Consider the following 26,095-nt stretch of genomic DNA (forward strand, 5'->3'; position numbering starts at 1 on the left):
CGATCACAGTATTCTCCCTGACTCGCAGTTCGCGTACAGGAAGAACCACAGCACGGAGGACGCTCTTGTGCTAGCTGTCCATCGCTGGCTGAAAGCGAAGTATGAGCGCAAACTCACATGTGTGATATTCGTGGATATGTCGAAGGCTTTCGACTGTGTCAAACACACCATCTTGGCACAGGAGCTATCCGACATTGGGGTCGGCGGTACTGTCCAGCTATGGTTCACTAGTTACCTGAGTGAGCGGCTTTAACGCGCAGTTGTGGGCGGAAATTGCTCGGAATACGTCGCATGCAGTCGAGGGGTGCCACAAGGATCCGTCCTCGGCCCCCTCCTGTTCACACTATGCATCCGTAACCTTCGATGCTGCTTGCCCCAGCAGATCACAAACCAGGAATTTGCAGACGACATTGCAATTGAAGCCTCGGGCAGTTGCGAACAAGTGTGCTCTTCTCTAAGCACAGCCATCACTGGCCTGTCGCAGTGGTTGGAGGACCGCGGACTAATGCTGAACCAAAAGAAAACGCAAGCTCTGTTGATTACCCCAAGGGGCCTAGCCCCTGACACAGATAACATTCGAATTCGCTGTGGGAATGCAGCCCCTGCAGTTGTGGAACAAGCGCGGTACCTGGGCGGAATGGTAGATGGGCAGCTCTCCTGGGAGCCTCACGTCAATCACACAATCCAGCAGGTGCGGAAGTCAGTAGAAGCGCTGTGGCGAAGCCGCCGAAGCCTCACCCTGGCGTCAAAGATCCTGTTTTACAGGTCAATGATCCAGGGTAGGTTGTCGTACGCTTCCAACGCCTTTATCCGTCACTTCAAATTGGCAACATGGAGCCCCTCACTCGTCTAACGAAGTGCGCTATCCGCGGCTTCTTCAGTCTGCCACCGTGGTCGCGTACGAGCCCGATCTTTGAACAGCTCCGCCTCACCACCCTGGAGGACATGTTTAACATTAAGCTCCTCATCTTTGTCCGTCGTTGTCTGTTCTCCCGAGCTAGCTCCCTCTTCAGCAGCTTCTTCGTGAGAGTTACTGGTGACCGCACTCGGGAAGCAGCACATCACCTCGTTCGAGTACCATTTTGGCCCGGTCCTGCGGGTCAAGCGACCATGCAGTTCATCGGCGCAGTCCTGTGGAACCAGCTCCCGCCTGATCTCCGTTCCGAGCCCAGCCACCTTCAGTGCTGTGCCCTGCTAAAAGCGCATCATGGCTCCGTTTAAGTGCTTTTCGGCTAGTGTGTTTCTGTTGTATAGCGGACTGAAGAATAGTAAACGTGTTTTGTATGAAGCTATTTTGTCTATACTTGTAGTATGTTCCCATTCCGTTTTTGCTTTGGTGTAGCCCTGAGGTTGATTGCTTATTTATTTCTACCCTTCCTCTCTGCATACTTCTGTCCCCCCCCCCCCCTCTCTCTTATTCCTTCTGTCGTCCATATGTATCAAAGGAGGCGAAATCACCTGTTTGCGGTGCGACGTTAAATAAACTTCTACAACAACAACAATAACACTTACGTCACCAGTTACTAAACAATCAGCTTATACGATACCATTGGACGACACTGACCGACGGTACTGACAATGTACAACTAACCGACTAACAGCTCTAGCACATCTCGGATGCGCACTCCAACAGCCTTCCAACTTGGAAGATTCTAAGGTATATGATAACGGGGGGGGGGGAGGGGGGGGGAAGGGGAGGGGTCAGCGCAACCAAGTCAAGCACGAGTTGAAAGTCTCAGCTGAGAAGGACGTTGGTGGACGTTCATGCAAGTCGATGACGATACTGGTAAGACCATTGGACAATACGGTCAAAACACAATTCCAGGACGCAAAGCAACCTTCCACACAACTTGTGTGGGTTCAGGATGCAAAGATCAATAACATGGGAAGCTATGGAAACGCGAATCATGCAAACTCAAACGCCTCAGTGAAACAGTACTTCGACTTAAAAGGATGATAAGCAGCAGTAGCAAGCATCAGTTTCGAACGACGATGGTTTCGCCGTATAGAAAAGGACGTCATCAGGTGTGCAAGAATGGACTCGGAGGGAGACCTAAGGATAAATTGATTGAAAAGAAGAAGGATAAATGGATTGCAGTTTTTCTGAACTCATCATCTGTATTTTTTCAGTCTCTTAGTTAATTGCCATCACCGCCTGTAGCATTTTGAGAAGAAGGGAATGAAAACGTTCAATACTAGTTTCACATATCCTAATTGGCTGGTGGTGTTTTCTTGCGCAGATGCACGCATAGATTGTATATTTTCTAATGTTTTCTGCCTCACTTCTTGTTTAAAATAAATATATATATCGGTTAAAATGGTGCAAAACGCGTTGTACTTATACAACTCTGTTCCTGAGGCTGCAAATGCTGAGAGCGCCTACAAGAAGGTTGTATTAACGCCTACAAGAAGGTTGTATTAACGCCTACAAGAAGGCTGTATTAACGCCTACAAGAAGGCTGTATTAATGTGTAACTTACAGGTGTCTGATAGTGGAAGTGAGGATGGTGTTGGCTGCACATCTGTGAGGTTACTCAGTATGTCAGACGTCGCGGATATGTCTACCACTGCTACTGAAACGCCGTTTTTATTCAACATGACATGGAAAGAAGGAAGAATACAAAAAAATACACAAGATGTAACACGCCGATGAAATCAAAATGAAAATTAGAAACAGTATAATCTAAAGGAAAATTTTGATATGTAAGAAAGGGTTTGCTCCCCACACCGGAGCTCGCACTATTCCGCCAACTTTACTTAACACTTGACTGACTCACGACTGCCATCCAGAGCACACGAGAAGTCCATCGAACCTTCGACTTGGCAAACCTGCAAGAAAGCACCACTCCCTGCTCAATACACAGTATTTCGGGAAATTCACCCCACATCAGTTGAGCTTGAGTAGGCTGGAGAGCACTATAAGTATAAGTGGTGCTTTTCAGGCACAATCTTCCTCAGCCTACTCGAGCTCAACTAATAGAGAGGTTAAAAGTTACACGTTTTTTGCCCTTTTTCAAAACGTGGCGCAAATCTCACGTTACGTGTAATTTTTAGAAGTTAAGTTACACGTGCGACGTGACGTGAAATTTTGCCTGGCAGGATTCGGGTTTAGTTCGCACAAATATCAAATCTTCCAACAAACTCGATAAAACTCGATGCAACTCCGGAAACTCACACAAATTTGGTCGGGATAACCAAGCGAAACTTCCAAAAACCCACGTCATGAAGTTACTTGCGGGACAGTCAACTCACGTAAAACACGTCAAATTTTACGTGAGTTTTTTCACTTTTTGACGTAAAAGTTCACGGACGTAAGAATTTTACATGAAACTTAACCTCTCTAATGAGGGATGAATTCCCCGAAAAACTGTGTATTTAGCAGGGAGTGGTGCTTTCTTGCAGGTTTGCCGAGTCGAAGGTTCGATGGACTTCTTGTGTGCTCTGGATGACAGTCGTGAGTCAGTCAAGGTACTTACTTTGACATGTATAGAGAGTTGTTCTAACAGTAGGTACTTCATTTGGCATGTATAGAGTGGTATTCTAACAGTAGATACTTACTTTGGCATGTATAGAGTGGTGTTCTAACAGTAGATACTTCCTTTGGCATGTATAGAGTGGTGTTCTAACAGTAGATACTTACTGTGGCATGTATAGTTCCATAAAGCACCCATACATCTATAGCCAGTGCTGCAAGTAGACTCTCCTTTTGGTGCATTGTCACAATTCTGGGAACAAAATGTTGAATTGAGACCTGCAAGAACGAAAACAATCAAAACCGATGGTTGATGAACTGCAATTATTGGACATGGGGCCTGCCCAGCAGAGAGGTATCCACATGGGACTCATTCCATCTGCGGCAGCTGCGAACCATCATAGGCATACATCATCCTCGAGCCGTCTCAAATGACGCCCTGAACAAGAGATGCAGGAGGTGCATCACAATCAATCACTGGCACATGACACTGCTTGTTCATGTTCTGCATTTTCAAGCCAGCACTTCCACTCATTTCGTAATGGATCTGTACTGAGCAGGTGGCGACTCCGACTGCAGAGCGTTATCTTGCTCGCTGTCAAACCCCTTTATCTACCACTGTCATTGCAGACATAACTTAAGATTGCATGCTAGGCCAAGAGATTTGTTAGTCGTTGTCACTACACAAATTTATCTACATATGCATCGCTCCACACGATAACTCCTTGCGCAAATCTTTTCCTGAATCAACACCCTGGCTTTGACTCCCTTTTCTACTCGTGCCACAACCACTTTCAAACAGGAAACGAAGGGCAGGAGGAACGACAACGCATTGGCCCTTAAGGACGAGATCACTGATCACGGCCGGTCAAGTATGGCTTGACAGCAGGGTCGGCATTAGCCGAATTAGTTGGGGAAACATGACGAACGGGGTGCACAAGGGCTTGATAATCAGGGTCAGCTCTCGCAGCTTCAAGTAGCTCGCTCAAGCGGAGATCTTCGCTATGGCCGTCATCATTTTTGTAGGCACGCGCGAACAGCGGGCGCACTGAGGGCTGGATTCTCGCCACATTCTTCATCACTGTGAGGTGTGTCAACTGAATGCCAAGAGAGAGCGTCGGCAAAAGCATTTTAGGTGCCTTTGCGCAATTTGACAACAAACTGGCACGGGCGCAACTTCAGTGTCAAACGGTGCAATCGGGGGTTCTCGATCTGGTCAAGAAAATACGAGTTCAAGATCGGGATAAGTGGGCGATGGTCAGCACAGAGCTCAAACGGTGCAACGGACAAGAACAGGGAAAACTTGTGTACGGCCCATACAGCTGCTAGCAGCTCAAGCTCGATGACTGCATAGCGTTTTTCAGCGTCCGAGAGATAGCGACCGCCACATTGAAGCAAGCGCCACTTGTCGTCTTGCCAAGCAGCGTACCCGAGGCTGTTCAGGACTGAAGCGTCTGTCTCAAGCCGGAGTGCATTGCCGTGCTGAAAGAACGCTAGCACAGATAGGGAGACGAGTTCTGCCTTTGTAGCATCGAATGCTGCAGTGTAGCAGTCTCAATCCGTGTAACGATTGGTCGTTAGTACATGATGTTAATATCTTTAACATCGGTATTCAAGTCTCTTGGCTGTTGAACATGACAACGCAGCAGATGTGCATCTACATGTTAAGGTCAGTTCTTAGAGTTTTAACCGAACCTTATAATATGATAGCCTCATGTTGCACAATACCCAGGTTTCCTTCCTTCACAGTCCGAAGGCATTGAGGAGTCTCTCTCACCAAGCCTCCCAGGGCACCGAAAACCACAGGGACCACGTCAACCTGGGTGAGGGACCAAATTCTTGTAATCTCCCGCTTCAAGTCTAGGCGTTCCCCAAATCGGCTGGCCGGAAAATCGCCAAAAACGAAACTTAACGAAAAACCTAGTCGGATGGAGAGCCAAGGATTAATTTGTTGAAAAGAAAAAGGAGCAAGGAACTGCAAGTAACGTTGTGATATCCACTAACGCCATCAGTTACTAAACAACCAGCTCATGCGATAACATTGCACGACACGGACCGACGGTACTGATGTTCTACTACTTACTGGATAACCACTTCTTTGCTGGCAAGTGCAGCCTGGGTGACAGGGACCTACATCGTGCCTCCCTTGGAACCCCAGCGCCTGCTCACCCACATCCTCCACTCACCCACGTCCACTTCCGCATCCAGAATGTTCACCGCCTCCTGCGTCGTCTCGACGCGTCGAAAGCCACGGGGCCGGACAGCATCTCCCCCCGTGTCCTGAAAGAATGCGCTCCGGTACTCGCACCAGTCCTGACCAAGCTTTTCTCATTGTGCTTCCGGCACGGATACCAACCTCAGGCCTGGAAGCTCGCCAGTGTTGTTCCTGTGCATAAACGCTCATCTCGCTCACAGCTCAAGAACTACCGCCCCGTATCCCTCCTTAGTGTGATATCCAAGGTAATGGAGACCATTATCAACATGCAAATTACGAACTACCTCGAGGGTAACTCACTGCTTGCAGCGAATCAGTTTGGCTTCAGACGGAATCTGGGTACAGCCGACGCTCTTACTGCGCTACACCACTCCTGGGCATCCTCTATCGGACACGGGGGTGCAGCACGCGTACTTGCAGTTGACATCGCTGGAGCCTTCGACAAGGTCTCTCACGCAGGTGTCCTCTTCAAGCTACAGCAATGTGGCATCCAAGGAATCCTCCTTGCATGGCTGACATCGTACCTGTCTAACCGAAGTATACAGTGTGTTTTCGGTGGTACAACCTCCCGTCCATACCCCATCAAGGCTGGAGTCCCACAAGGCAGCATCTTGGGGCCGACCATGTTTCTCATATACATTAACGACGTATCACCATGCCTTGCTGGGAACACGCAGCTGGAAGCCTATGCTGACGATACGACATTGTACACTTTTCTCCGTAACGACCTCCCACAGCTGCTGCCTTGCTTCAGGACAACGTCAATCATCTGTCAGACTGGGGCAAGGAATGGCGTGTAGCGTTTGAGCCGTCGAAATCCCAGGCTATGACAGTCACGCTGCAAAGAGCGCAGCTATCCTTGCCCTCTCTCCTCTTTGGAGGCAACCTTGTGCCAGAGTCATCCACAATAAAGCTCTTGGGGGTGAATTTTGATCCGAAGCTGTCCTTCGCGGAGCACATCCGCGCAGTTTCTATACGTGGCAATCAGCGCTTGGGCCTCCTGCGGCGAGCTGCGCCCTATCTCTCCCAAGAAGGCCGCCTCACGGTGTACAAGGGGTTTGTACGGCCCGTTTTGGAGTATGCTCCGCTCGTCTGGATGGGAGCTGCTTCCTCCCATCTATCACGCCTAGATAGCATCCAACGCCGTGCATTGCGCATCATTGGTCCCGGGACGGAGCTCCAGAGCCTCAGCCTACGGTGATACGTTGCTGCATTAACATACACTTACAAACTGCATTTCATCACCGGTCCGACTCAATTGCTAGCAGTCCTCCCACCAAGGCTTGAGCCCCGTGACGCCACTCGCACTCGAAACTATCTCCGCATGGCCGCCGGCCACAGTTACCAGCTACGAAATCCCCTACCGCGTCAAGCACCGGACACCATTCTCCGCAGCTTCCCACATTGTGCAATCCAGCTGTGGAATTCCCTGTCGCCAGCTTTTCTAGACTCCGCCCCAACTCGCAAAAATCTTCAAAAGTTTAAGTGCAACGTCAACGAATACCTCCGTCGACAGGATTGGCGATGGTCCACGGACATTCTGCCTGTCGACCCACCTACATTCTAGTGCCCCCTCAACGACTCCCATTGCTACGAATGCGCTGCACAGTAGTACTAGCTGCTGCTTGCCCTTGCTTTCTTTTTATTTTTGGTGACCCTTACAGCTCTATCTTTTGTTTTTGGTGCGTGTTTCTGGCCGTGATGCTGAGACCTCAGGTCGGCAGAGCCATCAATGCCCCACCATCACTGCTGCACCTCGGTGCAGCCCCTTCTCAGTAGTTGTCACGTTTGTCCTTGTCTCAGTACCATTGTCTTCTGTATTATTTATGAGTTGGGTATATGAATATAGTAAAAAATAAAATAAAAAAACCAATCTAAAACATCTTGGAGGCGCTCTCCAACAGCATTCCAACTTGGAAGGTTCATAGAAATAACATAAGGAGGGGAAGGTGAGCGCAACGAAGACAAGCACGAGCAGAAAGTCTCAGCTGTGAAGGACGTTGACGGTGGTTCATGCATGTGGATGATTCTACTGACAAGACCGTTGGACAGTCAACCGCAATTCACGGACGCAAAGCAACATTCCACCCAACTTGTGTGGCTCACAAGATGCGAAGATCAATAAAAGGGAAGGAAAAACTATGCAAAGCCGACCCCCTCAGTAAAAACAGCACTGTACTTCGACTATGACAATTAAGATGGACAATAAGCAGAGGTAACAAACAGCAGTTTCACATGACGATCGTTTCGTCGTATAGATAAGAACATTCCACCCAACTTGTGTGGCTTAAAAGATGCAAAGATCAATATAAGGGGAAGGAAGAATTATGCAAACCCGACCCCCTCAGTAAAACAGCACTGTACTTCGACTATGACAATTTAGATGGACAATAAGCAGCGGTAACAAACAGTGTTTCACATGACGATCGTTTAGTCGCATAGATAAGGAGGCTCATCAGGTGTGCAAGAAGGGACTATGATGGAGGGCCAAGGATTAATTTATAGAAAAGAAAAAGGAGCAAGGATAACCGTCAATACTACATCAGATTACAAGTTTGTTTGTTTGTTTCTTTTATTTGAATTCGTTTAGAGCACAGGCAATTCTGCCTTCTCACCAGAGGAAAAACCTCCGGTTCCTGCTAAGAACGAATATAATATGAGCCGCAATCAGCGAAAACGACCCTTAGAGGTTTCGTAATTTTTCCAAGAAAAAGGTTTATTTGTGACGTTCAACGGTTTTTTGATCGCGCTGCGAACAGTGCGGCGAGTCCTTCTTGAACTCTTTGCTTGAATTTATTTGAAGTTTGTTAGTTGAAGTGGTGTCGAGTGGCGACTCGAGTGTTCCTTGATCTTGTTGCGATGGCTGCGGACGCCAGAGCTGTTCGCAGAGCACACGCGGCAGTCATTGTGTACATGTAGCTCGGACCTGGTGGGGAGTGGATGCTGAAGTAGCTGCTGAAGGTCAGAGTGAGGATGAGACGTTCTTTGGTTCCGACATCAATGTCGACAGCGAGGCGGAATCTCAGCCGTCATCTCCTGCTGCGTTGCGGCTCAAGGTGGTCGATGACTCGTCAGAGTCGAAAGATGAGGAGTCATCACCTGAGATAAATTCTGAGTCTGGGGCTAGTGACGGCAGCGACGTCGTGTCGTCAGCTGCGGAGGAAGAAATGGAAGACCGTCATTGCGGAACGACTCCACGCAGGATGCAGCTGCAAATAAGTCGATCATGTCTTCGCACTCTTCAGCTATTCTTTGTCATTCTAGCTGCTTACTGCACTCTTTCAAAGGTATTCAAGCTGCCTACCCATCTTAGAATGCTGAATATTTATTGTAAACATACATCGCATACATACATTGCACCAATTTGGAGTACACCTTGAATATATTGGTGTATACACTCGTTTTGAATCGGAATATTGAAATTTTTCTTGGCTGAGGTCCTTCAGTAGATGTGTTTCAACAAAATTAATTTCTAACCAAAAAGGAATTTTGAAAAATTTGACCCTAAGGGCTGTTTTCGCTGGTTGAGGCCCATATTATGAGAGAAGGAAATATTTAAAAGAATCATAACATGATAATTCTAAAGCACAAAGTTTGTATATAATTCAAATGGGTGTGTGTATGTGTAAGCATGCAGTGAAGAAAACACAGAGAAAACATGCAGTAATGTGTAGGGATGCCGAGCAAGGTGGTTACAAATTACAATTAATTCTGTTCAGAGCCAGTTTAAAGGCAAACGCCGCACTGTGGAGGCGAATATCGCTGGGAAGGGCATTCCAAAGAGTGCTTCCCACAAATGTCAATGAATGTTTTTTCCACCAGCACATCCAGAAATGACAACTTGTTGGACTGTTCATGCTCACATGTGAAACGAAGGGCAGGGTGAATACCATTTAACACGTCCAGAAACTCGTTACTACGCTCCTCATTATCAAAATATGTGAATGATCGTCCACGAAACGTACAATGTCATAAAGGTCAGGCCACAATGAATCATCAATCTTCGACTCACAGTAACCAACAAAGAGTTAAATACTACAGGTAACGGTTTTGGAAGCCATCTGTCAGCGTCTGTATAAGCCTAATTTGTGTGTACAGAAAGATAGTATAATTGGGTTGAAATTGTTCAAGTAAAGTGTCATGTTTGGTGCGGCCAAGCTTGGCCGTTAATGTTCTAGGTGTAATGTACTGCTGTTATTTGTTATCACTTTGTCCTTCCTTCTTTCTTTCTCTTCTTTGTTCACTTTTCAGTTGCAAGTTTAGTGTTAGTACACCCATTCGTTATTGCTCTCGCTTTCACTGTTAAAATTCACACTTGTAAATTTCACTGCTGTTGTTCTAAGTGTTATTTCTCTAACTTAGATTTTCTATAATAGTTCAATTTTGTTTTCAGTGTCCTTTAGTACAACGAAGATTCCTGATGAGTGTTGTGCGAAAACTTTTTTGAATCCCTTTCTTTCTCTACACAATTTCTTCACATTTTTATTTTTATTATGGCAATAAGTAGGACGAGCTGAAGCGACATGTGGACTACTTTATTAACAATGTAAGCGATGGAGACCATATTTTAAAATATTGTCTCCTCGTCGAATTTTTATTTTTATTATTTTTATTTTATTTTTATTTATTTTTCTTCCTCTATCACATGTATCATCTTTCTGTTTTTCCTTCCTCTATATAAATGTACCCCCTCCCCTCCCCTCCCCCTGTGCCTACTCCTCCCCAGTTTTTGGTGCTCTGAAGTGTCGCTGAAGCCGAGACCTCAGGTCGGCGGAGATGCTCCAGTTTCACCACCACAGTTGCGTCTGCAACCACCTCTATCATGCAGTTTTCTGTTCTCGAGGTTCGTGGTTTCTCGTAAAAAAAAATGTAAACGAAGACAACCGCTCACAAAAGGTGAACGTTCCGGCTGACATGATAATGTACTTTTTTCAGGTTTCTGCTACATCTTGCTGTGAAACTTTGTACACTACGCAAGTTAGACCCTGAATGTTGTGTTCAGAAGGAAGCATGTCGTATTTGTAGTTGTTTGGTATTGTTCGTCATGAAATTGTGAAAAAGATCTCTTCATTTTAATCTATATCTCTTTCAAAGCGTTTTATAACCTAGTAGTCTGCCTTTGATTTTGCAAATTGGAAGCTTATCATTGCGCTAATTACTTATCAAGATCCACTTTGACGCCTTATACATTATCTTCGATGACTGATGGGAACATTCTGCTTTGCACTGGCCGGGAGAGCACAGGAATACTTACTGCTGATGTATTCACTAACTGCAGAGTCTGCTAGAACATTAAGATTCTCCGGTGTTCCTTGAGGAAACGCTCTGCATAGTTGATGACCCGCAATGAGTGCGTTGTTTCGGATATTCCTGAACGCAACATAAAAGTGCATGATAGCGTGGATTAGTGAAATCCTGTCTGAACCCTGTGTGACCACAGCTGCTACCTTCTTGCTGTGGATCATAAATGATGCCACAGCTCCTAGGCTATGATGAAAAATATAATAGTATGATAGATAATATGATCAAATATGAACAGCATGGGAAGTAATAAGATGTCATGACTGTCAGCAGGACACTTATAAAAATACCATGCAGCAGTGTATTTTATGTGTGTTGTGGTTGTACATGTAGATAATATTGATGATGGACAGGGTACAGAACGTACTAGTGTGTCAATAGCTAATGGAGTGAAGTGAGATCAAGATCTGAAAGAGATTTTTTTAAAATGAACAAGGTTTGTTAGAGAGCGGGTAGCATCGGGTAGAGAGTTCCATGTGGTGCTGCCCAGAAATTGGATAGAACATCTCCCAGCAGGATTGGGTAGGAATGGGATGCGAAGTAAATTATGCAGCTGCCCATGGGTGACTATACGATCAGCAAGTGGTATCTGAGGCTGGGCAAGTAATACAAAATAATCTTGAAAAAGAGAGCTTGCAGATCCGTGTATAGACCGGAAAACAAATACAAGCAGCTTCTGTAAAAGGACTTGGTGAAGTGATGGCATGGATAACTTAGCAAGCATTTGAGCTGTTGCAGTGCGGCGGGGAGCCTGAAACACAGCACGAATACCAGACTTATGCAGTTTCACAAGGCAATTTAGCCGAGACCGTGAAAGCGCAAGAAAGAAGCAATTAGAGGCGTAACAGAGATGAGATAGTATCATAGACATATACCACATTCGACGTGCTTTCAGTGACAAGGCCCGGCCATGCCTCCAAAGCTGTCCAGTGGTCGCCGCCAATTTTTTCGCCAGAAACTCGATGTTGGGTGCCCAAGTTAGCTGGTCATCAATAAACACACCGAGGGATTTTGCCACGTGTGTGACTTGCAGAACACTGTTGTTGCAGGTGACGAGTGACGGAGCAGCGCCAAACGCACCTCTGGCACGAATAATCATCACTTGAGTCTTAGCTGAGTTCAATAGCAAACCTTTGTCCTCAAGCCAGGACGAAAAATTGGTGACTGCTGTCGTGAGCACAGCACAAACAACAGCAGGGTCACGGTCGGAGTAATCAACAACGATATCATCTGCAAACTCTTGATTGCAAACTTCATGTGGAAACACAGACGCTATATCACTGATGTAGAGAACAAAATAATAAGAGAGGTCCAAGTACACTTCCTTGAGGAAAACCTCTGGAGCATGGAACTGGCGTTGAAATTTGGTCTTTGATTTTGACACACTGTTGACGTTCGGACAGGTATGAACAAAACCACTGCAGCACCACACCACCAAGCCCAAACTCAAAGAAGATTTGAATAAGCTGGCGATGGTCAACTCTATCAAATGCTTTGGACATGTCAACCATGACGATGCCCGTGTGCTTGCGTTCAGATTTAGCTAATAACCAATGGTTGGTGGCAAGGATCAGGACATCCTCGGTAGAATGACCCTTACGGTATAGAAACTGAGATGGGTGGAGTAGGCAATGACGACTCAAGAAGTTTGTCAGCTGTTGCTTAACAAAATACTCCAATATACGTGAGACGATAGGTAACAATGAAACAGGTCTATAGTTCTTTGCCGATGTCGCATCGCCTCCCTTGAAGAGTGGGCTCACATGTGATCTCTTGAAAGAAACTGGCACCTTTCCACCGGATAGGGATATGTTTATAATACGAGTTACATATGGACCTAGGGTGACTGAGCAGCGGCTAAGTACTATACCAGGAACACCATCGCTTCCAGTAGCTTTAGTGGGGTTGATGCGGTGTAAGCACTTGGAAACATCAGGAATCTGAACTGCAGTGAAAGATGTCAGTCCCACTGAGCCAGTTGGGCCAGCTGGCATTGGCAATGTGGCTGGTCGATGGGGATCATGGACAATGGCTCCAAATGAATCATTTAGCTCTGGGACAGTTACTTGTGGTGCGTGCCGACTCTTCGTTCTGCCTGTTACGGTGTTCATGACTGCCCAAAGCTTCTTCTGATCTGCTGTAGCACATTGCTCTATGAAATAGAGATTTTTCAGCCCCCGGTCAAGGCGCCTGGCTTTGGCTCTTGCTTCTCGGTGAGCAGCATGTAGTATAGCATCTGCATGATTTCGCCGAAGGCGACGGTGAAGCCGGTTTCGCTCTCGAACACATGCAACAAGTTCATCTGTGAGCCAAGGGCCAGGACGACGTTCCTTACCACGGTGCAAAGTGATCGGAGCATGCTTATTGAGAGTAGTAACAATGGCATCTGTGACAGAGCATGCCATACTATTGATGGAATCCTCGTTAAATGATGAATTCAGTGTAGAGGCTAAGTCCACTTGAAAAGTATTCCAATCAACACGATGAAGGCGACGGCTCTTTGTCATTGTTTCACCCTGGCGTCTTGAGCTAGATTTGCAAGGAAGACGAGCTAAGACAGCATAATGGTCGCTGATATCCAGGTACACAATTTCACAAGGACCTTGAATGGGGGTGGTGGATAGGTGGATAGCTATGGTAGATTGTGAGCGACTCGTGACTCTGGTAGGAGCGTTCACGTAATTTTTTAAGCCAAACGGGTGAGGATGCGATGTACGGGGTGTGCAGAACCAGTTTGCGGTAGATTGTGAGTGACTAGTGACTCTGGTAGGAGCGTTCACGTAATTTTTTAAGCCAAACGGGTGAGGATGCGATGTACGGGGTGTGCAGAACCAGTTTGCGTATTGCCAAAGTCAAAATTCAGATCACCAATAAGCACTGTAGATGATTGACGACCTTGGTAAGCATACTCAATGTTCTCCACGAAATCTTCCCAGTAAGCAGCACGCATGTTGGGTGGTCGGTGTGCACATCCAACGAGTATGCTCTGCTCGCCAGTGCCAAGCTCAAGCCATAGTAGTTCTAAGGTCTCACATTCCAAGTCCAATCTGCGACGTATTGCTAGCGACTTATGACAGTAGACACACACACACACACCTCCACCATGCCATCGGCGGTCTTTACGAAACTATGTTTAGTTAGGAATTGAAAACTCGCCATCAGTTACTGAAGGTTTAAGCCAGGTCTCTGCAATTCCAAACAGATGTATGCTCCTTGAGGACATGAACTCCTTGACTTCAGCTACTTTAGTGCGCAAAATACACACGTTCAGAAACGCAATTGCTGCTGACAGATCCATGGGTGACGATTCAGTCCATAGCCTGTCCATCTCCAACAGACTAGTTGGCGACGGAATTGGAGCGATTATTGGATTCATGTTGGGGCTTCTTGGTGTCCTCAAACTTCCACTGCCTGGCGTACACTGGCTTGGGCCAGAATCGTCGGTGTTCAACAAAACCGCTGGTGCTAGAGTTTATAACAATCCGTGCAGATGACAAGTCTGCCTTCGAAAACACTTTGAAACTGTAGACACGAACAGAAACACCAGCACAATCCGCTCTGCTCACAACGACGTTTTCCAGCTGCTCCACTGACATATCCTTCTTCAAATCTCCTATGAACAAGACACTCTTTCTCTCTGTTGGTTTTTTCGATGTGACAACCTTCCACTGTGCACCATTGCAATCACTATCTTCGGACAAATCTTCAAACTTTTGAAAACGGGAAAGCGCATCACTTGCATCGCCAGCCGTGACCGTGGGAATCACTATTTGAATCCGTTTGAAAGTCGCCGATTGAACGAAGCGGGGTCTCAACCTACGCCAACGTACTAGAGGTCGTACGGTCTTTTCTGTTGTTGCTTCCACTCTGCTGTGCTGCTGTGTGCTTACGTTTCTTCTTCTCGCCTGCACTGGCAATGGCGGCCGAGCTAGTTGATGTTGACTCAACCGAATGCAAAGTAGCATTCGTGATCATCAGCGTCAAAGATTGTACTTGTTGAGTCAACAGGTCTATGCGAACCTTAAGCCTCTTCTCCCTGTCTTCCGCTGTGCTTCGTTCGGCTTGGAACAATTCTATGAGCTGGGCAAGAGAAGTTTGAGAGCTGGACTCCGGCATTGCGCCAACAGTTGGATCATGATCGCCAAATTGGTCTTGGACATCTACGCTTATCATTCCTGACCTCATTATTGCAAAGTCTAGCCACAATGGGCTCACCTTACCAAAAATACACCACTGAAAACCAGAGCAAAAAAACTCTCTACTGCACTCCAGGGTGATTTTGAAGGATTTTGGTATTATTTCTCTAACTTTGGTTTCTTATTATAGTTCAATTTTTCAGTATCCTTAAGTACAACGACGATTCCTGATGAATGTTGTGCGAAAACTTTCTTGGATCCTAATTTGTATGTACACTATTTCCTCCTATTTTCATCGTTTTATTGCATTGTCTCCACAGTTTTACATTGCATGAATAAAGTATACACAAATGTCGATTCAGCTTGTGTTATTGATTGCGGTTAACAATAGTAGGAATCTACAATTTGTTCGTGACATCACAATAAATCCTTTGTGACATGACACCTCAGTTAATTCTGTTTTATTGCCATCCCTTCCAAAACGTTTGTCACCTCGCCGCCTTTTCAAATATTCCAGAAATGTCTTCATCATTTTTCATTCTATTCGGCAGTGCAACAGGAATTAGACGCACTCAGGGGCCGTTTACATGAGGAAAATAAGCCCGGGCTTATTCGCCTCGGGCTTATTTTTCAACCGTTTACATGACGGCTGTACGGGACCGAGTTCAGGTGAGTGACTGCGAGTTCTGCGCGCATTTTATTTTTCAAATCGCACATGAACGCAGTGGTAAATGTTCGTGTCTGATGAAATTTGGATCAAGAAATGCCGGCTCAGGTTTCTACTGCCTTTCCAATTGTCACTTATTTTTCGAGAAGGTGAAGGATGGGCTAGGACCTTCCACTGGACAAAAACCAGAAGAAAACATACCAAGAAATAAATAAAAGAGACGCACTGTCCACGGCCACATTCTCTCAGGTTCACGAGGCAAAATCGAAAAATACGGAAAAACTCGCTTATAAGCCCTTCTTGACCGTTTACATGACAAAATAAGCCCTGGGGGTTGGATAAGCTCGGGGGTCAAGGGTAGGGCTAGTTCAGCTCGGGGCGAGCTGAATAAGCCCGCCTGACCATGTAAACGCGCGCTTTAAAATGACTGGGTGACAGATCAAGGCGGGCTTATCGTAAGCCTAGGGTTGAATAAGCCCGGGCTTATTTTTCTCATGCAAACGGCCCCTCAAACTCCTCTAAATTAATGACACTATTGTTACGCATTTTGACTCAAACCTGTTGTGAATCGCTTGAATGGTGCCCCTATCGAGGAAAATCAACAACGTGAAACTCATCTTCTACCCCTCAATTCAATGCAAGCAAGCATTTCGAATAATGGATCATCCGGATACATGTAGTTGACATTTTATTTCGAGAATCGGCACTTTATGTGCACTTTATGTGCACTTTATGTGCACTTTATGTGCACTTTATGTGCACTTTATGTGCACTTTATGTGCACTTTATGTGCACTTTATGTGCACTTTATGTGCACTTTATGTGCACTTTATGTGCACTTTATGTGCACTTTATGTGCACTTTATGTGCACTTTATGTGTGATGGGGCAGGGGGAGGGGGAGGAGGAGGTTGCAGGGGGCCGTGGTGGACGAGTACTGGTGCAGAGCCTGGAAAAAGCCTCGCTTTACATTTTAACAGTGTATGCTTAATGCCATTATTTCCACTTCCCGCCTCCTCCCCCTTCTCTCCCCCTGTCCCCCTTTTCTGCGAGAATATTAGCCCCGTCCTTGCTCAATATCCATTTCACAGTCTTCACAACAGCAAACTTTCATTAACATTGCAAATTTTGTCCCACGTGGACATTTGGGCCAAATATAAGTAATTCTCGGTGAACTGTCCATTCTTTCATATCTGGCTTGCAAGTGCTGAGTTTCGGAGAGAAAAGAGCAGTACGTCGCATGTGGCCTCTAATTTCGTAACACTTTGAAATTCTTCGTGAAGTCAAAATTTGAAATTACGAAGTGTCGATTCGATGAAAAAATATATCTGTGAATCGGGATTCGATGAAACAAAAGTCTCTGCATGAAAATTCGATGAATAGATATTTCGGTGAATCTGGACTGTCATTCTGAGAAACGTTGTTCTCCGAATGGTCATTCTGTGATTGGTCCTTCTGTGAATGTGTTTTCTGTAAACGGTCGAAGATCGGCAGGTGAAATGAGGAGCACCTCGAAATGGCCCGAGGGTTGGAAAATGATTTTGCCACTGAAACCAATGGACTATAGAGCATAGAAGAAAGACAAGACCACCACACCATGTGAGCATTGCTCTGAGGTTTCTAGAGTATATTTTAACTTACAATATGATTAATTTGCTCCCTTCACCAGCACTGCCACTGCCGCTTCCGCTCCCGATTTCGATCCCGCTTTCTTGAAATGGCAAATCCAGCCCAGTCGCTACCACTACCTCGTTTCCTGGGTTCCCATATATAATCTGAGGAAGGCTTGAAAGTTTGTTTCTGCCCAGATACCTACAGACCAAGATAAGAAAAGAGCATGAAGGCAATTTGTATGTGTACATTGAATAGCAGCACATGGATAGCGACATAGGCAAAAGCACCATTGTGTGGATATCCACGCAATGGTCAATGATCGTCTCGCTACAGCCTTGTTGTCCAGCTGGCAATTGCTCTGCTCGCCATTCCCCATTCTTCTGCTGCAATTGAGCGCAACCTCTCGCAGATCGGGGAGCCCAAAACATCGAGCCGCAACAGCCTGAGTACAAAAATGCTGAGCAACCTCATGACCATCCAGTGCACCCGAGGTTCAGAGACATGCCTCAGCTTCAAGGCAACACCAGCCATAAGTAAAAGCCTGCCGCAAACGGTTGCGCGATTTGCTGGAAGAAGCTCTTGAGTAGTTAATTGACATTAGCATTAGTAGCAACGACGAACTGATAGTGTGCTTCTCTTGCACCTCATTGATTAAGCTATTCACATCATTATAATTTGTTCTATCCTTGTTTGTTGTTTGAATTTGACTTCTTTATTCTCCCGATGGCACCATCGCCAATAAGAGATAAATTTATGAGAAGGTGAGATTGTGGGTTGAACAGTTGGAAAGTGATTTACATCACTTTGAACTTTACAAGTATGGGAGAGGGTGAGCGCTGCAGGAGCAGATTGAGTTAATCAGCAGTGAGCAGATTTCTTGTTTGAAAGCAGGTCGGGAGGAGATGTCACGAATGCTAGCAGGGAGGGCATTGTAGTATTCTAGGGACTTGTACAGTGGGGAGTCTTTACAGCGATCGGTTCTGGAGGGTGGGAGGTGCTAAGTGCGTGCGTGTCGAAGGCTGTACTGGGCCATAACTTGAGCGGGGGTGTTGAGCAAGCGTATGTGTTGTGGGGCATATTGGTATTTTATTGGGTGAGCAAGAAGGGTGAGCTTCACTTTGCGGCGAGAGAACATTGTCGGCCATTCGAGCCGATGGAGCAGTGTTGAATGATTCAGAGGAGTATGCTCTTGGTTTGGGACAAAAATGGAAGAAAGTCTGCACATGGTTTCAAACATTAGGATTTAGGTATTAGTTTGTAGTAGTAGTAGAAAACTAGGTAGGCATCTGATAGCGTTGGGTCACCTCCGCCATGCCTCCAACTAAATCTGCCGTTCGTGGACTGGCGGATTCCGAGGTAAAGCTGTTGTGCTCCCCCCCCCCCCCCCCCCCGGGATCGAGTCGTCGGTAGTAGATGTGATGAAGACGTTAGCAGCATTGGTAACGGAGTCCGCAGACCGCGAAGAATGACTGAATAACAGAATTGACGACTTATCGAGGCAAATTGCAGGGCTGAACGAGGAGGTTGTCGCCCTCAGGGAGTCCGCCATTGCTTCTCCTCGGCCTGCCACAGCTGACGAACCCCAGAGAACTCGTACTCCGCAGAGTCGACGGCGTACCCGTACGCGCAAGGGCCAGGCCCAGGATGCCACGCGGGACCAGTCCCAGGATGCCACGCGGGCCACGACTGATGAGGGCGACGTGCAGCATGCTGGCCAGCGCAACTTGGAGCTGGAGGACGACGACAACGAGCCCCAGACCCTGGACATCATTGCTGACGACAGCTGGCAATTAGTTGCACAGGAACCCCCCAGGGCCAAGAAAACAGTAATCTTTGTGGGCAACCTAGGTACAAACTGCTCTGAAGAGAGCATCAAAACTTTCGTGAAGCGGCGCGCTGAGGCAGTGGGATCAACGGCCAGTGTTCACAACAGCAGCATCCACACAACGCAGACGGGAAAGGTGTCAGCTAGGATTTGTATAGATGCCACAGACCTGAGCCTCGTGACAACTCCGGACTTCTGGCCAAGGCCTCTATACGCCCGGCCATGGGAGTACCGAGACCGCCCGAAGCCCAATCGACAACACCCTGCCGGCGCTGCGAGAGGTGACCCTACACTGGATGGTGCTGACAGCGCTGACAGCGACAGCACGGCATCTGCTGGCACCCCGCAATGATCAGTGGAGCTCCGCCGCTCCGCTGGCTGGTGACCAATGCATTTGGCTTCACCAACAAGCTGGGAGAGCTGCAGCATGCACTGCTCAACGATAACGTCGACATAGCGGTTATCACAGAAACGAAGTTCTCGGCCCAGACCGTAGCCTCTGAGACAATATTTCCAGGATACTCGCTTCCCATCCGACGTGACCGGGATGCATTTGGTGGCGGCATTGCTGTATGGGTGAAGTCCGGCCTCCCAGTAGTGCACCTCGACCAGATTCCCACTGATGACCACGAAGTCCTCTGGCTCGCCGTGAGTCTTTCCACGCAACAATCTGTTGTTATCGGTGCCTTGTATCGGCCTGGATCCTGTGCGGACAACGACACCTGTCTGATTGAGTATCTTGGACCTGCACTAGACGTGGCCCGCACTCACGGCACTCACATAGTGCTAGCTGGGGATTTTAATGTCCATCACGAGACTTGGCTCTGCAGCAGCAAAACAACTGTAGCTGGAGAGGCCTTAGAAGAATTGTGTGCTGAGCATCAACTCCACCAGCATGTCTTGCAGCCAACTAGGGGTCTGAACACCCTGGACCTCATCCTCTCCAACATGCCCGTTCCTATCGACACCACTGTCAAAGCGCCACTTGGTCGCTCTGACCATGGGGTTGTTCTTGCCGACTTTTACCTCGCCCCTGATGCTGAGCAAGCTACCTCCAGGACTGTCTGGCGCTACAATCAGGCAGACTGGGGGCGCCTGCGGGCCTTCTATCGCACTACTGACTGGTCCACCATTGTGACTGACGACCCTGAAGAGTCCTGCAGGAAGCTAAGTGACGTCATCTCCAGTGGCATGCAGAAATTTATCCCCGCCAAGCAGCTTGTTACCCGCCCAGCAGACCCCAAATGGCGGACTCCTGAGTGCACCACAGCATTGAACACTAAAGACAAGGCATGGAAGGCCTGGAGACACAATATTTTCAGCGAAGCCCACAAGGCTTGCTTCATGCGCTCAGTAGAAGATGCTATCCTCGCGAATGTGCGAGCTCGCACATCCTGGGAACTGAGAGTTCGTCGGAAACTGTCACGCGGAGGCCTGAAAGACAAGCAATGGTGGTCGGTGCTCAAATCTGCTGCTGGCGCCAGTCATGGCTCGTCTATACCATGCTTGGTAGATGACGCTGGTCACCAACTCCGTATGAATGCTGCCAAAGCGAACTGCCTTGGTCGCTACTTCGCCAATAAATGTAGCATTGGAGATGATGACTTGGGCCCGGGGGATCTCCCTCATGTTCGCCAACCCGGGGTCACCCCACTTAGCCGAATCCACTTCCGCCTGCAAACAGTGAAACGCCTCCTGAACCAGCTCGACGTTGGCAAGGCGTCCGGTCCGGACAACATCCCTGCCCGAGTGCTCAAAGAGTGCTCCCATGAACTTGCATCGCCTCTCACGTCTCTCTTCGCCCTGTGCTTCCGTAAGGGTGTCCAGCCAGAGGCCTGGAAGAGTGCTCGAGTTGTGCCAGTCTACAAGAAGGGCAGCCTATCCAACCCTAAGAATTACCGCCCAGTCTCCCTCCTCCCCATCATCTCCAAAATGATGGAGCGTATTGTGAACTGTCAAATTGTGAATCACCTTGAAAAACATCATCTCTTGTCAACCAAGCAGTACGGATTTCGCAGTGGCCTTGGAACAGCGGACCTACTAGCAGTGCTTGGGCATGATTGGTCGCTGGCAGCTGGTTCTGGTGGCTGTGCCCACGTCCTGGCTGTCGACATTGCTGGTGCGTTTGACCGCGTGTCGCACCCCGGCGTCCTACACAAAGCGGCCACTCTCGGTATTGGCGGTAGCCTGCTGCAGTGGCTACGGGACTATTTGCGGAATCGCACACTAAGCGCAATCGTCAATGGACAGGAATCTGCTCAATTCCAGATTAAAGCTGGCGTACCCCAAGGCAGCATCCTGGGACCCACCTTATTCTTGATGTATGTCAACGATGCTGAGACTTGTCTTTCCCCATCAACACGAATGGGTGTGTACGCAGATGACACCACGCTGTACACCATCATACGATCCAGACATGACTCTGCTGGCAGTATTGCAGACATGCAATCTAGCCTGGATCGATTGAGTAGCTGGGGAGAACAATGGCAAATTCGCTTTGAGCCGACAAAGTCGCAGCTGCTGCATATTGGCCACCACCGCAACCCCTGGCCACTCCCAGACGTAACGTTCGGAGCCCATGATATTCCCTGTGGGGACGAGCTGAAGCTTCTGGGAGTGACCTTCGACGGCAAACTCACCTTCAGACGCCATCTCCGCAATGTTTCTCTTCGTGCCGTAGCCCGACTAGGATTTCTGCGTCGAGCATCAAGTTTCCTTGGTCGTGAAGGACGCTTGACAACGTACAGAGGCTTCGTACGCCCTGTACTCGAATACGCACCATTGACATGGATGGGCGCAGCCAACTCTCACCTGCAAAGTCTCGACCGAGTACAGCGGAAGGCCCTTGCTATCATTGGTCCTGACGCCTTGCTGCAGAGCCTAGCTGCCCGCCGCCAAGTGTACGCTCTCACGTACATGTACAAGCTAATGTGCCTTCAAGACCATCCAGATCTCTCTGCGCTCGTGCCGCCTCGCCAGGAAGCTAGCCTCGTCCCGCGGACAAGGTCGCAGCTCCGTGTCCGCCACCAGCATCAGCTACAAGCAGTGCTCCTCCCTACGGCCCCCAACTTTCTCCAGCGTTCGTTCCCATATGGTGTGGTGGATGAATGGAACAGGCTTCCGCAAGACATGTTTCCGGATCCGATGCCCCAGTTGAAGTCTCTCCAATCCTTCAAGACGAAGGTCCATCGCCACTTGCGTCAAAAGAATTGGCTCTGGGCTACGGACTCCCTGTGAGGCTATGCCACCCGTCAATGAGCAACTACCCTCGTCCATCATCTCTTTCTTGTTTTATATTTATTTCTCTTCTCATCTCTTTCTTGTTTTATTTTATTTCTCTTCTCATCTCTTTCTTGTTTTATTTCTCTTCTCATCTCTTTCTTGTTTTATTTTATTTATTTATTTCTCTCTCTCTCTCTCCCTCCCTCTCTCTCTCTCTCTCTCTCTCTCTCTCTCTCTCTCTCTCTCTCTCTCTCTCTCTCTCTCTCTCTCTCTCTCCCCCCCCCTCTCTCTCTCTCTCCCTCCCTCTCCCCCCCTCTCTCTCTCTCTCTCTCTCTCTCTCTCTCTCTCTCTCTCTCTCTCTCTCTCTCTCTCTCTCTCTCTCTCTCTCTCTCTCCCTCCCTCTCCCCCCTCTCTCTTTCTCTCTCTCTCTCTCTCTCTCTCTCTCTCTCCCTCTCTCTCTCCCTCCCTCTCCCCTCTCTCTCTCTCTCTCTCTCTCTCTCTCTCTCTCTCTCTCTCTCTCTCTCTCTCTCTCTCTCTCTTTCTCACTTGATCTCCCTCCCTCCCTAGCTGCATTCCTAACGATGCCTGGTCGTAGGCTATGATTCCGAGACCTCCGGTCGGATGAGCCTCGCCAACCACATCGACACATCGCCCCTACTCCCCTTTGTCTTGTTGTCCAGCGTCATTACAGTTGTCCTCTTCCACTGATTATTAGTAGGGCTGTGTTTTTTAGTAAGAAAAAAAAAAAAAAAAAGTGTAGAGGGGGAGACGGAGGCAGATTCTGGCCGCCTTGCGCTGGATTCGCTCAAGACGGTCAAGGGCTGCGATTGAGAGCGGGGTGACAGCAATGCATGCATATTCAATTATAGGCAGGATATATGTTTTGTAAATGAGAGAGAGTGATTTTGTGTGTAGAGTTGATTTGAGCCTAAAGAGAATATTAAGAGATTTTACAGCTTTCTTCAGCACAAAGTGTAGGTGGGCTGACCATCTTAGGTCGTGCTGAAAGATGATGCCGAGGTGACGATGTTGTGTTACTGTTTCTAGTAGGGTTTGCCCAAGTTTTATTTGGGGTAGTCGTTGTGGGGGTCGGTTAGCATGGTAGAACGGGAGGATGACGGTTTTTGTTTTATTGACTAGCAGGTGCCAGCGCTCTAGCCATTCTGCTGCGGCATCGAAGCTTCTTTGTAGCGCAGCCTCACATTCAATGTAGCTGCCTGCAATGGCAATTAGTGTGATGTCGTCCGGGAACTGGCTACACGAGGTTGTAGCATTTTCACAGGCAGTGGGCAGGTCAATGGTGTACGCCAGGAACAGAAGTGGTCCCAGGACCGAGCCCTGGGGCACTCCGGCTGGTATTGGTATGAAGGCGGATGTTGTGCCTTCAACCTGCACCCGCGTCCTGTCAAGTAGGCTTCGAGCCAATTGTGAGCCTTGCCGTCGACACCGTAGTGGCTCAGCTTTTTCAGCAAGCCTTGATGCCATACACGATCAAAGGAATTACCGAGATCGAAGAAACACGTAACAACATGCTTCCCGCATCCCTAGCTGAGAGATCAATGGCAACTTGGTCATTTCGTCTTTTCTCATATTTGCTGCTTGTAAGAACTTGGCAGAAGCATGTATTCATATTTGCTTGTTGATCGGACTGCGTTCTTCCGGTATGATTGCTGCCGTTTCACCTTTCCCCAAATGTGCAGCTCTTCGTGCTGGGAGCTAACGTTACGACGGGAGCAGCTAGAGAAGAGTGTGTGCGGGGCGACGCGAAAGCCTCCATTTCCAGGTGAAACATCACTTCCACAAGGCTCCCTGCGCTCAGCTTAATTATCTACAGCAACAGCTTCATTTGTTCCTACTATTATTATTTCACGCAATTCTCCACATCAGTATCTGGGTGAAGGGCTATAACTCCTCATCACGACGCTTTATTGCTACTTGCCCACAGACTTGCAAAGATTCACTTCAAATTAAATGATGAGCACCTCAAGAGTTACAGCCAGTAGCCCAGTGCATACCAATGTCAGAGCTACACGTACACAGCATGTACACAGCATGTACACAGCATGTACACAGCATCCTTTGGAATAATGGAGAAACGGAAAGCAAGAAACAATCCAGAAATGGAAGGACGTGGAGATGGCTCAACAATAAAATAATCAACATACTGGGTGACCTGTCAGTGTCGGTGTCACGCGATCAGTTCTCAAACCTGGATCGAACAGCTGAGATGCATGCATGCAAACAGTGCAAGCTACACTCGATATGCGTGCACTGCACGGCACATGGATCTATGCAGGAGTGCATGCATGTACATGTATACCTACAATACATGTGGGTGTACATGTACATGCATGCATGCATGGTGCATACAAACAATGGTCGCCGAGAGAGAAATTCTCAACATGGAAAAGGCGCTCGTTGGATACCTTTCAGAAAGTTGTCAGAGTGACAACAACCGGAATCCTGGTCAGTAAAGTATCTAGAGTAGACGTGGCCAATAAAATTGCGGTGCCAAAAAGTCGGAACGAGATTTTTCTAGGAGGCCTTTTTCAGATTTGGCCCACGGACTATTATGCTCGTTCAAACCGAAACCCCGCCTCCCTGGTATCCATCTATGCCAGACACGAGAAGGAGAAGCGACAAAGCTACAAAGCACGAGTTCTGCATATCGAGCATGCGTCATTTGTCCCCATCGTTCTCAGTTGCACTGGCGGGCAAAGCAAAGCAGCAAAGGCTCTCTACCGTAGGGTTGCGTCCATGGTATCGGAAAAGACAGGAGAGTCTTTCTCGTCGGTGATTGCCTTTCTTCGAGTGAGGTTGGGCTTTGCCCTCATCCGAGAAGCTGCCGCTGCCATTCGTGGTCATCGACGTCCAGCCTCTTCCTCTGCCGTTGATCAGAATCGGTAAGCAGCTTTGGCTGTTGCGCAGTGTGGCTTTGCGTTGTGAGAACTAACTACTTGCACTGTATCCCTATTGTACTTGCACTTCCTGGGAAATATCCGTCTTTTCCTTTCTCTATTTATTCTCTTTACCAGGCTTGGGCCATCCCCTGGACTATCAAAATGGGTGCCATGTTATTTTGTGTTTCTGTTTTAATGACAGTTCATTGCAGATTACAACGAGAGAGCTTGGAAGCTCAGGGCCCTACGCTATGCTTTTTTGCCTTTATAACCTAGACAAAAAAAGCATACGGATGTTATAAATTCATATAAAATTTTCCTTTTTTTTAAAGACATAACCTGGGATTCGAACCCACACTATCGCCCTGCATGCACCACCCGATACACTTCGCATACATACTAATTGAGTGCACATCGAGTGCGGTTCGTTTTTTCGAGCTCGTAGATTTTTTGTCTCTTTTTCAGCCCAGCCGGCATCAGGCCGGACTGGAGGAAGGTATAGTATTAGGTAGATAGTATAGTGTAATTTTAGTCTAGATAGGACACCGGTGGCAGGCCGTCGTCATGGGTGCGCTTTAAGTGCCCAGACGAAACTGCTTTGTTCCCTCCCAGGGATCGAGCACTCGCTGTTAGGAGTTGTGCAGACACTATCTTCCCTAGCCACAGAATCCGCAGACAGTGCGGCGAGGATGAGCCGCAGAATTTCTGAGCTATCTGCAGAAGTCAAAGGACTAAAGGAGGAAT

General features: G+C 47.8%; 1 protein-coding gene across 2 annotated transcripts in view; it reads right to left on the reverse strand.

The window, feature by feature from the left end:
- Positions 1 to 26,095, reverse strand: part of LOC135820641 (platelet glycoprotein V-like) — a gene marked incomplete at its 5' end in the record, with an annotated part of 171,686 nt that overhangs the window by 23,080 nt on the left and 122,511 nt on the right. For both annotated transcript variants that reach the window (XM_065333674.1, XM_065333673.1), the window contains 4 exon segments: positions 2,481 to 2,573; positions 3,641 to 3,751; positions 10,942 to 11,057; positions 17,432 to 17,602. In XM_065333674.1, coding sequence (XP_065189746.1) covers positions 2,481 to 2,573; positions 3,641 to 3,751; positions 10,942 to 11,057; positions 17,432 to 17,602 — 491 coding nt within the window.

Source organism: Sycon ciliatum, chromosome 7 (assembly GCF_964019385.1).
Source record: "Sycon ciliatum chromosome 7, ocSycCili1.1, whole genome shotgun sequence".
Taxonomy (NCBI): Eukaryota; Metazoa; Porifera; class Calcarea; order Leucosolenida; family Sycettidae; genus Sycon; species Sycon ciliatum.